General features: G+C 44.8%; 1 protein-coding gene and 1 long non-coding RNA gene across 4 annotated transcripts in view; one reads left to right on the top strand and one right to left on the bottom strand.

Moving 5' to 3' along the window:
• The window catches only part of Fer1l6 (fer-1-like family member 6), a 155,555-nt gene that overhangs the window by 21,813 nt on the left and 118,009 nt on the right, over nucleotides 1-15,733 (top strand). For 2 of the 3 annotated variants that reach the window (XM_087557384.1, XM_087557386.1), the window contains exon 2: nucleotides 9,863-9,948. In XM_087557384.1, the coding sequence (XP_087413510.1) occupies nucleotides 9,863-9,948 (86 nt within the window). 3 annotated transcript variants of the gene reach the window in all.
• LOC148004805 (uncharacterized) lies at nucleotides 6,658-12,358 on the bottom strand. Its single transcript, XR_015625577.1, has 3 exons — nucleotides 11,987-12,358; nucleotides 9,782-9,884; nucleotides 6,658-8,733 (listed from the first exon to the last, which is right to left on the bottom strand). It is a non-coding gene; the product is annotated as an uncharacterized LOC148004805 (long non-coding RNA).

A 15,733-nucleotide genomic window follows, 5' to 3' on the forward strand; every position in this document is an offset into this window, starting at 1 on the left:
GAGTGGGTGGGGTGGTGATGTAAGGAGCAGAGCTGGCCTGAATTAGAGAAGAAGCCCATGGCACCCATATTTGCTGGGATCTTAGCATCCTGGCAGATGAACATAGGTGTGTGGGATGACTAGACATTTCCTGAGGGTAATCTGAGGAGAGGTTCATATGCACATTTGCATCCTCTCCCTCTCCCTCTTCTTCCTCTTCTCCCTTTTCTCTTCCTCCTTCTTTTCTTCCTCCTTACTTTTGAGATCTGTGCACCTCAGACATGAGGAAGTAGGATTTTGGTTAAGACGAAAAGACCTCTTCCTCTTAACTCCACTTGACGCTCTTTCCAAGCCTTTCAAACAGCACCACTCTCTAGTAGCAAGTACTCAAATCTATCAGCCTGTGGGGAGACCATTCTCATCTAAACTGCCACAAAAGTCAAATATTTTATAAGAGAACCCAGCTCCCAAATATACAAGGAAGGATTAATGAAACAATCCTGAACAAGGAGAGCCAGGTTCACTGCTAAATGTCCTGCCAGACAGAAGCCTGCTCGTGGGCTCTGTTAAGCATGAGCTCCCCCGACTTGCACAAGACCTTTTTTTTGAAAATGCTGAGAACATCGTAGAGCCTCCATGGCTTGCCTATTGTACAGAGCATTGCAACGGACATGGATCTGTACCTCTGCCAACGCTGATTCATGGAATCCTTCATGCACATACCTAGTACTGGTATAGCAGGAACATATGGAAGGGTTTTGCTTTTTTAAAATAGAATCATATGTAACCCTATTACACAAGGGTTTCTTTTTTCTATTATCTTTGCTAGCATTTTAGGAGGCCATTTTTCTTATTTTTGTTTGTTTGTTCTTCGGCAATGTCTCAGTGTGTAGTCTTGGTCGGCCTTGAATTCATCATCTTTCTGCCCCAGATTTCTAAGTGCTGGGATTCATGGCTGTGTACCAGCATGCCAACTCTGTTCTTGGTTGTTGTTGTTGTTGTTGTTATTGTTGTTGTTTTTGCAAGGTCTTTCTGAAGAGAGTGACATGGACCCTTCCACTGCACACATCTGGTATGCGAAGGGGGAATTATATGGCCTTACTCTGGCGCTGTAGAGAGGAATTTATTTAAATGCTATCTTAGGCTTGGCCCAGGGAGTGGCATTGTCTGGGGGCTTATAGAAACCAGAACAGAATGGCTGACGGCTGCTGCGCGTTCTGCGTGGACATGGTACTGGAGTTTGAGACCTTCCAGAACAGGGCTGACCTATATCACTTAGAATGATGCTAATCCTGACGGTCACTGAGCCACTTTTACACCCACCAGCTGCTGGTGTTCCAAAGTGGCCCATCTCTTGCCTTCCTGACACCAACCTTCGCAAAAGGAACCCAGTGCCGTCTTCTCCTGGATCTTAAGGCGGATGGGGAAATGGCAGAGGTTGGCAAATGTCCAGCTATGGCCGCATTTAATTCTTTCTCTACTGTGTTAATTATGTGTCTTGTGACAAAATATCTGACACATCCAGCTTAAGGAGGGACGGGCTTGTTAGGCTATACTGTCTCTAAGATATGGGGCACCGTCTCTGAGTTACAGGGTACAGTCCATCGTAGGGAGGGATGGAGACAGAAGTACAAAGCAGCTGCTCCCACTGCATCTGCAGTCAGGAAGCAGAGAGAGGTGGATGCTGGCGCTCAGCTTGCTTTCTCAGGGACCGAGTCTGTTGGATGGAACTGTCTACAGTTATAGTGACTTCCCTTTTTATATAAGTCTCATACAGGCCTTCTCTCATGAATTAACCTAATCTAGAAACTCCTTTACATACATGCCCAGAGGTTTGTCTCCTAGATGACTTTGAATCCTGTCAACTTGACAGTTGGTACTAACCATCATTTAGGCCATGAAGACAACAGTGGTCCAGGTTACTAGGTAGTTGGAAGGTGGTGAATTAGTTATTCCCAGAGTATGTAATAAATATGGTAGATTGTAGCTAATGGGAGCACCTAGAGGATATTTAAGAGTGTTGTGCATACTATGCAGCACTGAGTTACCAGGGGCTGACTGTGATGTTCCAGGCCTTTTACATGGTATCTTGTCTGAGAATATATGGGGAAGACTGGAACTCTGGTGTCTATCACAACCGGAGGAGTTGTTTTATCTGATATTTCAGTAGGAGGTGGGAAGGGAGGTTTTAATTCTGGGAAAGCTCTTAAGGAAGGCCTTATATTCTTAATGGAGAGATGGGGCCTTGAGGAAGGCTTTAATTTTACTCCTGTGTATGGCCTGGATGGTATCAGAGGTAGGCATTTCTGAGTGGTCTAGACCTTCCTGAAGACCAGCTAAAGGGAACATCTTGACTCACAGCTAGTTAAAAAAGGCCCCTCTGACTACTCCAGCCTCCTACAGGAGCCAGAGGGAGATCCTGATGGCACCTTTGGGGTCTGAACCTTGTCTGCACCCATGGCTTTGGTCAAGTGGCTTAGCCTCTTCAAGTTACTATCTATGTTTTAAGCTGGGAGTGCTATTGTCTCCTTCCAGCGCTGTGGTCATTATATGAACAATATTGTGCAAAGGAGTTTGACACACAGTAGGACTTCAGGTCATGTTCACTCTTCCCAGTCATGTCCCCCCCATATCTTTTTCCTCTTCTAAGACCCAGTTAGAGTCCAATTAGAAAAGGACCTCCCATTCATGCTGTCATTGACCCTCCCAGGATCACGCAAGCCATCCTTCATTCTCTGAAAGAGTTTAGTCTACATTCCTACATTTCCTTACAGTTGTGGGTGTCTAGGTCTCCACCCACATCGTGAGTGCGCCATCTAAGGAACTGTGCTGCATTTATCTCTGTAAACCTGTGCATGGCGAAGCACTCAAAACAAACAACCTCGTATACTCTCACTGAATGGCCACATGGGAGAAAAATTATCAGCCCACAGGAGATATTTAACCACAATGAGAGAAAGGGAAAGAAAGATGTGTTATTAAAGGGGCTGATTGTAAGAAATGGATGGAGGCCTGATGACAGCCAGGACTGATGTCCCATTTAACAGAGCACTAATGGCTTCCCAGGCCCCAAAGTGGATAATTTACTTTTTATCCACAGTTCCAGGGTGAGCAATGGGTCAAGGCTCTGCCGGCCACTGGCATTTTAGGTTGTTTTCCTCTGCTCCCTGTCTTACACTGACTTTAACTCTTTCTGACTCATATAGCTGTATGTTCTATCAAATCATTCATCTGTCCCTAATCCAATATTCTAGGACTCTTAGTTCATACCAAATACTGTGATTGATATCTGGGGCTCAGACAAACGCTCAGTGTCTAATGAAGGCAAGTGATGTCTTTTCAAAAAATGTTATGCCAATGTGACAAATGCCGCAAGGAAGAAAAGGACAGCATGTGGACAGAGGCCAGAGGGTGAGTGACCTGCTCCTCCTGCAAAACCAAGAACGAGTCTCATCAAAGGAAGTGGTGACTTAAGCCTAGAAGAACGATTTGAATTTTGATAGGCAAAGATGGAGAAAGTCACCTTAACCGGAGTCTCAGGGTGAGGAATGGTCATGGCAGAAGAGTGTGACAAGATTAGGAGGAGCTGTCTATCGGGATAGAGGACAGGATCTGAGGGTCAGGTGTGCTGAAACACACTGCAGAGAGCCTGTGAAGAAGCTCAGAACATTGATCCCATTTTCTAATTTAGTTAACATCTGTGGGAGATAGCATGTAAATGTTTGCAAACTGTATCCTGCATCTCTTGGGTCTTCCCAACAGCCCTACAAGAGGGGCATATTTTATCTTCTATTTTACAAGTGAAGAAACTGAGGCACAAATATATCAAGGATTTTCTCAGATTAGCAGGTGACTGAACAAATGCTAAGAGCTAGGGATTTTAACTCTAGAATGTATCTCTTGAAAAACTAAATGTTTTCTGGGAGTATCATACACACACACATACACACACACACACACACATGCATATACATGCAAGCACACACACACAACTCCACCAATCATTAATATATCCTTGAAAATTTTTGCAAAGTAAAATACTTTTACAAGATAAATGCAGCAAACAATAACTTTCAGATTAAGCTAGAGAAATTGGTTACCTTTTATTATTGTATTTTTCAATCTGAAAGCATGTACTATTCATCCATTTATCGTATTTTATATTTTCTAGTGTAGCAGTATCACACATATTTCTTAGATTTATTCTCAATTTAAAAAAATTTTATTCTTATAGTCAGTATTTTATTTATGATTTTAACTTCTGTCTCTGGTACAAAGAGGTATATTGATTTTTTTATTGTCCTTGCTTATTGATATCCTGCTAAATTCAGTTAGTAATTCAATTTTTCAGATTTTTATGGCTCTGGGGAGCTCAATGAAGTATTGTAGAGATGATGTCCAGCATACCATCTCATTTTATTCTAGGATCTCAGGGGAGAGAGGCTTAATGTGTTCCCTTGGTGAGATGTTAACTTTAAGAGGGTTTGCAGCTAAAATTTATTGGATGAAAAAAGTTCTTTGCCCTTCTAAGGCTTCAAAGGTTTTCAAAGATGGCTTCTGAGTAGACTGCAGGAAGGGTAGAGAATGAAGGAGGAGTTTGTCTATGTCCTGAGTGAAGCCAGGAGATGCCTAGAGCTGGAGAGGGGACACATGGGTGTGGTGGGAACACCAACATTACCAGGACTCTTCTTCTCTGGAGTTCTTTAGGTCAGTAATCATTGGGTCAAACCCATTCTGAAAGGCTGGATACTATGCCATCCAGTTAGAGGGTCACAACCCACACTGGCATTTAAGGGTCTGATGCCCATAAGAACAAATAGTGTTGTTCAAAGGGATTCTATAGGTCCTGTTTCTATTACTTAGTTTTCTTGTCAATATGGTGGAAGCAACTGCTGAAGGTTTATTTTGACTCATAGTTCAGGGCACACAGTTCACTGTGTTGGCACTCCCAGCCAACAGTGAGTAAGTGCGATGATGTGAAATTCCCAAGGAATCAACAAAACAATATTATGTTGGGGAAAAAAGCAGCTGAACAAACTATGAGAAAGAAGCCAGCCGGCAGTCAGCTTCCTTCTATGGTTCCTGCATGGTTTCCCTCAGTGGTGGACTGGGGTTGAGCTGTGTATATACCAGTCTGTGGTATGTGAGACCACTGGTCTTATCATGGGGCAGGCGAGAGGTAGAGAGAGAACAGGAAACAGGTAGATCCAGAATCCTGAACTCCCCTTGTTCTAGTTTGGTTTCTATTGCTGTGATAAAAGCATCATGACCAAAAGCAGGAAAGGGCTTATACAGCTCAACCAACATTTCTCAGGGGCCCAGGCAAGAGAAGGTGTTGGGATGGAAAGAACAAAGTCCTAACTACCCAGTTAGAATCTGCTTCTCTAGTTTCCTTGTATTCTAGCCAGCCCAGCCACGTGCGACATGATGATGTCTATGGGGGAGGAGGTGTTCATTAGAAGGGAAGCCTGGGAGAAGGGAGGCACCCAGCCCAGGAACTGAGAGGAGCTCCAAGCCCGAGGAAGATGGCATTCACTGTAACCACTGTCGTTATGCAGTGGGGTGAGTGAGACGCCTACAAGAAAGAAGCCCCCCTTTACCCGAGGCTCTCCTACAGTGACACCCTCCTGCCACTTTGCTCTTGAATGTTTGGTAAATACTTCTGACGAGTTTTGGCCTAGTTCTTGGCACTGCAGCTCCAGAGAAGTCCTAAACAGTCTTGTGTTCTGAGAACTCACAGGGAGAAGGGGGCACTAATTAGAGTCCTTGGAGGTGTATGTACTAAACTCAGCTGACTTCTTGTAGTTCAGAATGTCCAGGTTCTTAATGACTGTCGGTCAAGTTGTAACATCGGGGTCTCATCATGATGGGCATCAGGGCTTGAAGGTATAAAACAAGGGCAGTTGGGGCTCTGTTAAGAGCACATCCATTTGTCTTGGTGAATTCCCACTGGACAAAGAGTTGGTATTCAATGCATTCAGGCCATTAGCTGACCAGGGTCTTTTTAACCCCATAGCAGACTGCCTATTTTTCTCTTAAACCTGAGCTTATGCTCTACCATGGCTGAAACTGAGCCCACGATTAAGAAAGAAGCTAGGATAGTCAGTGCTGTGGCAGGTATAGTGGTGGGGTAAATGGAAAGGGGTGGACACTGAGCTAAAAGTGCACCCCAAACAGGTGTATTGTATTTAATGTGGTGTGTATTGTTTCCACTTTTGGTTGAGAGCAATCTTTTAAATTTTCTTAAAGAAAAAGAAAACTGAGTCAATAAAGCCCCTGCTAGGTCAGCATTGGGATTACACAGCTGTACCATCATGCCAACGCTCCTTTTAAAGGTAGATTTGACTATATGCAAATTTATTCTTTTGCTAACAAAACTCTATTAAATATATAATTACACATAGTTTAACCTTTAAAGGCAATTCGTTGTTTAGCTCTGGGTTTATTTATGTTTCTTTTCTTCTGGATGTTGAGACTGAGGGTTTGGAAGATGAAATACTCAAGCAACTTGTATCCCATGACCTCTTAGATGGGGATGAGGCAGCACAGACCTGTACTGGTCACACCATTGGCTCACTGCTGGCCATTTGGCCCAAGCTCTCTTTCTTCTTCAGTGGAGCTGGAAAAGCTGGTGCTGGAAGGGAATCTGGCAAACTGAGTAAGAAATACTACAACTCTGGCTTCAAGTGATTTTTTTTAATCCTGGTTCCATAGAGCCATAAAAAAGACATGAAATTAACTATCTAAAGAAATGGGTGTAGCTCTCTATAAATAGTTCACCAAGAAGCTCAGTGAGGGTGTCTGCATAATGACCTAGTGTGGGAACTAGACTTTACTTAGAACTGCCCTCTAAAGAAGAGCCTAGTGCTTGGAGGGGTTCTATGCCCACTATCAATTACACAATTAGAAAGTGGCTTTAAAAGCCTAACGCCAGTCCAGCCCTTTCTCCTCAATGCTGCACTAGCTGTGCCTGGCATTCCAGGTGTTTTGCACCAATGCCACAGCAGATGGGCAGAATCTAGTCTAATCCAGGCCTTGTTTAACATTCTTCTTGTTTGGACACAGATATCGGAGTCACGGTAGCTTCCACCCTGAGGAGACCAGGTTGGTATGGCTGTGTCTGTGTTTCTCTAACTTCTTCTGGGTGGCCTGGGAAAGAATGTCATAGATTCTGAGCAGGAAAGCCTTTTCCTTTTGGCATTCCATGTTAGAGTAATCAGCACACAGGAGAGGGCAGGTGTGATGGAAGATACGTTGGAGACTCACTGGTCAAATCTTGATTTGGTAGTTGGTTCCCATGTACTCATTAGAAGCCTCAACTCTACTTAGAAGAAGTGATAAGAGTGGTATTTACTCCATGGTATGCTTTGGTGATCCTAGGAGATCAGATGGAAAATGTGATCTCTATCACATGGCTCACTATAAGATTATTAAGATTCCTATTATATTGTAATTGATACTTTGTAAACATATCTCCTATTTTAGTGTCATTTTGAATTGAGTAATAAACATCTTTGTGTTGCATGGGGGAATACGAGCTCATCTAAGTACCCAGTTACACAGTTTTCCCAAGCTGCATCTCACAGGAGCGCTTTCGACAGCTGACTCACAGTCTCCGGCAGACACTGTGTGTTCACCAAACTGACATTAGCGTGCCAGTGAGGGGCAAAGTGATAGAAGTGCCTGGGGGCACTCCTGGAAGATTTCTTTTGTTATTCTGCAGAGGTCTGAGCTCTAAACAAGGGATTTTGAATTCTAGCCCTACCCTCGATTAAGTAAAACTTTCTGAAGTGATTTCAAGACATTGTTTTGTTGTTGTTTTTTTTTAAAAGACCCCCAACCCTTAGGAGACTCCAATGACAGCAATGTCAAGCTCTCTTTGTTTCAAAGGGAAAAGGTACCTGTGCCAAAGGATGGGAATCCCTCTCCCTCTGCTGTGGTAGCATTCTCAGCTATGCCCCAGGGATCTAGTCAGGGTTTCTCTGGGAGACGCCAGAACGTCAGGCCACTCATGTTGTGTATGCCAGGTCTCCTTCTGGCACCATTATTATTGACTAGGAGCAACGTCCCCTTTGCAGATGGAAATACCTCAGCCTTGACAGGCAGCCAGCAGATATGGGCCAAGTTCCTGATGAGGCTCTGTTTCCACGAACCACTCATGGCAATGAGATCTTGAAGAGCATTTGTATGGTGTTCAGGGTTTGGAAAGGACCAGATGTGGGCCCCTCACTTGGCAGATACCCTTTGAAAAGAGACCAGCAACAGCTAACACTGGGAATGCTCTCTTAGACAATTCAGAAAGGGGAGGCCCCTGGTATTCATTCTCTGGAAGTTCCTGGATTTAGGATGATGACATTCCCTCCCAGAGAGCACTCATTTGCCACCAGCTGTATACCAGGCACTGATTAAGCTCTTTGTCTATTTTGCTGCATTTTATTCCCATGTGGCACATGAAGCAGGTACCGTGGTATCTCTCTGAAGAAGCTGGGGCTCAGAGAGGCCATGTGACTTCCCCAAGGAGGGAGAAGTCCAGTCCATGTTTGGGTGCTGACATAGTCCATTCTCCGCATTTCAGGCCTGCTGCAGCTCACTCTCCACAACACCTAGTTCCCCTAGGTCAGAGTCCCGTCGTGATGCGTGTCCTCAGTCCACCATCTTTAGCAGTCTCCTTGGTTTGCAAACCTGCAGGGAGAGGGGCTTCCTCTCCTCCTAAGTCTACTCCATTGCTCTGCCTTGGTGAGCTGGTGCCCTAACCTAGGTCAAAGAATGGCAAACGCTTAAGAAATAAATGAGCAAATCAATCAAACGGAGATTTGTTTCTTCTGCTTGTTGGCTTTAATCTTATCCCTTAGATAAGACTGAGACAGGGTCTCACTAGGTATCCCAGGCTGACCAGGAACTCGCAGCACAACAACAACAATAACAACAACAACAACAACAACAACAAAAACTCATAGAGCAGCTTATATTCCATATACTGTGATCATTTCTTTCCACTTATCATTACATTGTTATCCCTGTGGGGATCTTGAAGTTAGGAAAGCTCAGGGGCCTGTTCTGGGCTGTGAAGACATCGCTTGAGTGGGACATAGGCAGTCTGACCTTGCCTATGGAACTCCACAACCTCTTTATTCCCACATTCAGAAGCATAAGTCTAGGAAGTGTGCACTGGGAGGAGAGAGCAGCAGGGCTGCTACCCTCTTAGTGAACAGTCTGTAACCCAAAGCGACATGCATGGTGTGTGAAAGCAACAGAAGTCTCCACTGTGCTCACATTTTGAGCATATACTATATAGCAGTTGATCAGGGTGCTTATGGTACAGCCTCAGCAGGTACCAGAGTCGCTTGACCTCAGAACCAGTGTGAGAGCCTGGCTCAGTGAAGCGATGGCTCTGCTGAGAGGCCTGGGAGATTCAGGTTCCCCCGTAGTTAGAGTGGACTATAAGCAGACAGACGAGAGATTAGGTTCCTCTGTAAACCAAGCAGATTTCCAGGAGCTGTGTGGCCTGAGAAACTGTCACAACTCTCTGGCTTCTCCTCTGTAAGTTAGGTAGGAGACAATTGCTGCCATTATCAAATGACGTCATTCCCCTAAAGAGTTGATCATAGCACCTGGTACAGGCAGGCCAGGAGACACAAGAGATGCTGAACTAGAATGATTAGGACCCCCAGCCTACCCCTCTCACATGAGATAGCTTGTGGAAAAGGGGGATAGCCAAGGGGACTGGGGAGGCTCTCCTAACATATGTCTTTTGACCTCTACCCTGTGTAGAGGAGGTGGCTGGCCAGCCAGTAGGACTCACCAGTTCTGTGCTCACTTTCTCCCAGTAGGGACAATGACTCATTTCCATGATGATATTGATGAGATTATTTTTTCTTTTCAGAAAGGGAATGTTTGGGCTGAAGCTGAAAAAGAAGAAGAAAGATAAAACAGAGAAGGGATTGGTCCTCACCAACAAGGGTGCACAAGGTGAGATGTGAGGATGGGGCATGACCCAAGCCAAAGGTCCTCACCTTTGGGACTCCCTGGTCTGAGAATGTGGATGTCTATGGGATGGGGAGCAGTAATCTGCCTGACTTCCCACTTCTCCTGAATGCTGATGCAGGCCTCAGGGAAATCACCCTAACATCATTGGCAAATAGGAGTGTGGTAGACCCCTGCTCTGGGCCATGCAATGGTCCCCATAAGGAAGTGGTGATGGGTTCAAGCTCTGTTTTTGCCTTTGTATTTGTCAGATAAGTGGCTCACGAGTTTCAAGTCTCCCACTGTCAAATGGGCATGGCATGGGTAGCCAAACTGACCTCATATCGCTCTGGGGAGGATCAAGGGCATTTTTCAAAGTAAAAGGATTCTCAAAGTAAGATGGGAGGGGCTTTCCCTATTTGTCTGATTTGTATGATTCTATATTTGTCTGATTTAGCTTTCCAAACAAGGTTACAAAGAGAATGAAAATTATGCATGACAAAGGCTGGCTGCAGAATTTGTAAGGCAGGGGTGTGTGGGTGAAAATGTCAAGCCATTGTTAAGAAATTATGAGGGATTTCAAGATGGCAATAGTAGTGCCTAAACCAAGGGGAAGAAGATCCTTCTGTAGAAGGCTCTGTCTGTCTGCATAGAATGCCCATCAGTCAGCTTGCCCTGAGAAGCAGCTGCATTGAGAGGTCAGTCCAGGCTGCCTGACTTTCTGTACCTTGAACAGACTATTCCTTCCACCAAGTGAGGACCAAGCCTCACAATGGGTAGGCACTTGGCATTGATAAAATCAAATTGCACCTGGGTTTCCAAGTGGACAGGTCTTGGATGGCTTCCTGGAGACTTCTTCCTAGTGGCTTTGATAATATCTAGTTAAAGGCTGACATTCTTAGACCCAAATGGTGCAATGGCAATAATTCATCTTTACCATCTTCATTGTCATCCACCACAGCTTTCCTATATCCATAAACCCCACCTAAAGCTACTCTTCCTGCTCTGCATAAAACTCAGTCTTAGAAAACGACAGACACTCATTTATACTGAAGTGCTGGGGGTAATGACTAATTACCGTGGGATGGTGTCTTACTGTTTTACTGCTATGAACAGACACCATGACTGAGGCAACTCTTATAAAGGACAACCTTTAATTGGGCCTGGCTTATAGGTTCAGGTGTTCAGTCCATTATTATCAAGGTGGTAGCATGGCAGTCTGGGTGTAGGAGGAGCTCAGAATTCAACATTTTTTTTTTTCTGAAGGCAAACAGAAGACTGTCTTCCAGGCAGCTTGGATGAAGGTCTTAAAGCTCATGCTCATGGCCACATACTTCCTCCAAAAAGGCCACATCTACTCCAACAAGGCCACACCTCCAAATAGTGCCACTCCCTGGGCCAAGCATGTTCAAACCACCACAGTTGGAGATTGGGTATAGTACATTTTTAGTGGCTACAAGACTTAAAACTTAGTAAGAAAAGCTATATGGCCTTAATAGGGTGGAGGCTCAATCAGTAAACTGCTCGCTATACAAGCATGAGGACCTGAGTTTGCTCCTAAGAACTCACCATATGGTGATATGCAATTTTAGTACTATGGAGGCAGACACAGACATATCCCTGAGGTGGGCTGGCTAGCCAGTCTTGCTCAGTCAGTAAGGTCTAGGTCAGGCTCAAAGGTCAAGATGAAGGATGACTGAGGAAGACACTTAAAGTTGACCTCTGACCTCTACATGCACACGCACAACTTGCTTCCCTTCCCACAGATGAGTCCTTAATAGGAATATTTGTTTATTCAATCAGACCAATAATATGGATGATACTATTTAAAGGCCCTGGATCTTTTTGTGGTCCTTGAAATTAGGTCCTGAGGCCACCAGGTTGATTAAGAGATGCTCCCTTCCCTACAGGGCCTTATGAAATAATCAACACATATGTCATATTTAATAAGCTTTTGCTACTTGTTACTTGTCTTGCATTATGTATGACCCTGAGTTTCTGTTAGCTGTATTTCAGAACAGAGACTCTAATGGGTGAGGCTTACTTCAAATGGCTTCTCACTCACTGACCAGGAGATAAGAGCAGTCTATACGAGGCATGCCAGGGGAGCCAGCTCTGTGGCTACTTCTTGTTAAGAGTCTTCAGCCCACAAAACAAACAGGGCAGAGGTCCATTAGCCCATCCTAGAAAGTAAATGGTATCCATCAAGCTGGGAGGAGTTGGCCTTTATCGAAGGGACAAACATGGGTGTCAGAGCAGAATCATTGGTCCTTCCTTCTTGGTTTAGCTTAGGAAGCTAGGACTTTGGTGTGTGTGCGTGTATGATATTTGAATACCCTTAAAGTCAATTTCATATGTATTCTGAGGAATTGGGATTATGCCAAAATTATTGTTACACTAACTATTAGAGTCTAACACATCCATTCATCAGTTGCTCAGTAAGTGGGAACCCCTGTGGCCATTCATTCATTCCCATATTCAATGATGTTAATGGAATACATATCAAGTATCTGACCCTAGGCTAAGTCTAGTATTCAATGTAGGGCCAATATGGAGGGAAGACAACCTTGGGCAGAGCTCCTCTGCCCTCCAGATCAGCTCCCACATTTCTTAACGTATGCTTTGCCTCAGGATGTATGACCCAGATCCTTAAGCCTGTTCTTAGGTCGGATCTGTACAACGGAACTTCCGAGGGAAGTTCAAAGAGGGTTCGATGGAGCTTGAGGTCCAACTCCTGTTTCTCTCTGCTGGAAGAATCAAGTTACTCTTCTTAGGAAGGCTGACTCAACCTGACTCCCCTCTCTTTTCCCCTTCCCCTCCCTTTCTCCTCTTCTTCCCCCTCCCCTTTCTCTCTCTGTGCCTTTTTTCTCATTTTGGCTGATGGGATAGTAACAGAGTAGATACTTTGAGACCAGATAACTACATGAACTTCTGTGGTCTCCCTGGACCCACCCCATCCTAAAGCTCCTCGAGTCATCCCATCCAGTCATGATATGTGTGCACTCAGGACCCTCCCACGCAAATGCATTGCAAGTGAAGAAAATACAAGGAAGGCTAGACATTGGGCTGAGTAGGAGCCTGTTCTGGAATCTAGATTCCTGGCTCATTGACACAAAGATTGTCAGTACATACAGAGAGGGGCTCTCTTGAAAGTCAGGGTCAAAGCAAGACTTTCAAAGTGGGAAGGTGGCCACAAAGGAACAAGCAACAGAGATGGGAGTTCAGGGGTGTGTGTGTGTGCACGCACACACGCGTACATGTGTGTGTCTGTGTTGTCTGTGTGTGTCTGTGTGTGGTGTGTTGTGAATGAAATCCCAGGTTAGTCAGAATTAGGTCAGAAAGAACTGAGCAAGGCCTGGTTTGGCAGAGAACAGAGAAGGGTGGCAGAGGCCAGGTGGTCAGGAGGAGCAGGTGGAAGCCAGGTGAAACAGGACATCCACACTGAGTCACGTATGGACTTAAGATGTTTTCTAAATAGGGTGGGCAGCCACTGGGATAGAGAAGTCATGTGCTATCATTCACTTTTGCTTTGTGAAAATCACCCTGCACGAATGGCGAGTAAGAGAGCATCATAAATCAGTGGACAAAGGCGTGTCAGCCATAAAGAAGCTGCAGCTGGGGACTTTGCTACCTTGAGAGGCCCCTATCTAACGTCAGACCTGGAGGAAGGGGTCCATGGTCTGTTAGATGCCTCTCCTGTATCTACCCTCGCTCATTGTTTAGTTTTTTGAGGGACCTAAGGATGCTTACTGCATATCTGCATCTATGCCAGGAGCTCTACACACACACGTCTCAGGCATCAGCAGAGAAGAAGCATTTATTTTATCTTGTTGCTGCAAGGCTACTAGGCACTCAGCCAGGCACTAGTGTTTCCTCTGCTGACCCTTTTGTCTGGCTTTGCCCTGAGTTTTCTCACTGAGATTGCAGTAAACGAGGTTCCTCTTCATCCAGCTTTCCTCTCTGTTGTGATAGAGAATCTAATAAGACCAGGGCTGGGGACACCAGCTCCTACGGAGTGGGCTGCTTGAGCCCATATGTCTTCATGTTCAAGGTGTGTGTGTGTGTGTGTGTGTGTGTGTGTGTGTGTGTGTGTGTGTGTGTGTGTGTCAGAGTTGTCTGGTTAAAACCAGAACCCAAACATGTCAAAGCTGAGGAGGACATTAGAAATAATTCAGTTGATGTACTTCTAGTTGAGTCTCAGAAGCCCTGGGAACAGCTATTAGGATGCCCTGGGGAAAGCTCCATCTCCATCGTACACAATGATACCAGGGAAGCTTGAACAAATGAGCTTTTGGCCTATAGTGTGCCATTTTGGGACTTTTTCCTTCCCAATCTCTAGTTTGATTCATGGGGAGAAATTCCTAGATGACAAGATTTTTTAAAAATACACATACATACATACATTCTTATACATGTACACACATATACATACATGTGTGCACACATTCGAACATATGCACACATGCAAACATTTACACACAAGCACATACACACACACACACAGAGAGAGAGAGAGAGAGAGAGAGAGAGAGAGAGAGAGACAGACAGACAGACAGACAGACAGACATCTATAAAAAGAACCTGGTTGCTTTAAAAAGTTTTGAAGACCCTTTCCTTATTCAATCATCATTTTATAGAAGGAAAAAATCAGGAAATTCTTTATGACTCACGTAAGCCTCCTTAGGCTGTGACAGGCGCAGAGGGAGAGCTGGGACACTGTTGTGTTTATCTTCCTAATGACTTTATGATATATTAGGCATCAACCCTGCCTTAACTATAGATAAGGAAAACATCATTCCAAGACAAGGTAAGTAACATGCATATGTGTGCCAAACTTCGGTCACTGGGCAATGTTCCCATGAATGACATCAGCATCTAGGTTAGGATTGGAGGATCTAAGGATATGACTATAATCCACTCACTTGGCTTTGCTAAATTCCTATAGATTTGTTTCCTTAGGGCTTCCTACTGACCTGTCCTCCCTACAGTAGGTAATTTGGTAGCTTAATGCATGTATTCTTCCATGGTTATGACGCTCAAATGCCTGATCCATGGGTCAGCATCTGTGGGTCAAAAACCTGAAGAACCTTTCTTCCCCCTTCCAACTTCTGCATTATTCAGCATTCCATCACTATGACAAAATTCCTGAGGTAATCATCTGATAAAAAGGAAAGATGGGTTTCATCTTTCATGGGTTTCAGTTCATGACTTCTTGGTTATGTTGTTCTTGGGCAGTAGAATAGCCAGACATTACAGGAGTTCATGGTAGAGCAACAGCAGGGCAAGCCTGGATCCCAACCTCTACTGCATAAACATGTCCCTGGTGATTTAACTCCCTTCCGCTAGGCCTCACATCTTACAGGTCTCCCACCTCCTAGGTATGGCATGATTTGACCACCAGACCTTCAGCACGTGGCTTTGGAGACATTTAAGATCTAAACCATAACAAAGTGGGATGGGGCTATGCTGTTCCTTGCTTTGTAATAGATAGGGGTCTAATCTTTGCCCCTAGAGTCTCACAGCTGTCTTCGGTCCTGTTTAAAATCTCCCTCTGTCCCTTCTTGTGAGGATGTGTATGATTGCACTGAAGGTCCAAGTGATAACCCAGCATAATCTCCTTGTCTCAGAACCCTGTATCTGCAGTGGCCCCTCCCCACCCTGCTCTGCTGTCACTCTATGAGGCACCACTTGGGGGGTGGGTGTGTCCAGGGATGACTCCCTGTCTTTTTACAGCATGAGATTTTGCCATTAGAAGCTGGCTAGCACATTCAAGAGTGACTACCAGTTTCCC

The sequence above is a fragment of the Rattus norvegicus genome, chromosome 7 (assembly GCF_021556685.1).
Source record: "Rattus norvegicus strain SHRSP/BbbUtx chromosome 7, alternate assembly SHRSP_T2T, whole genome shotgun sequence".
Taxonomy (NCBI): Eukaryota; Metazoa; Chordata; class Mammalia; order Rodentia; family Muridae; genus Rattus; species Rattus norvegicus.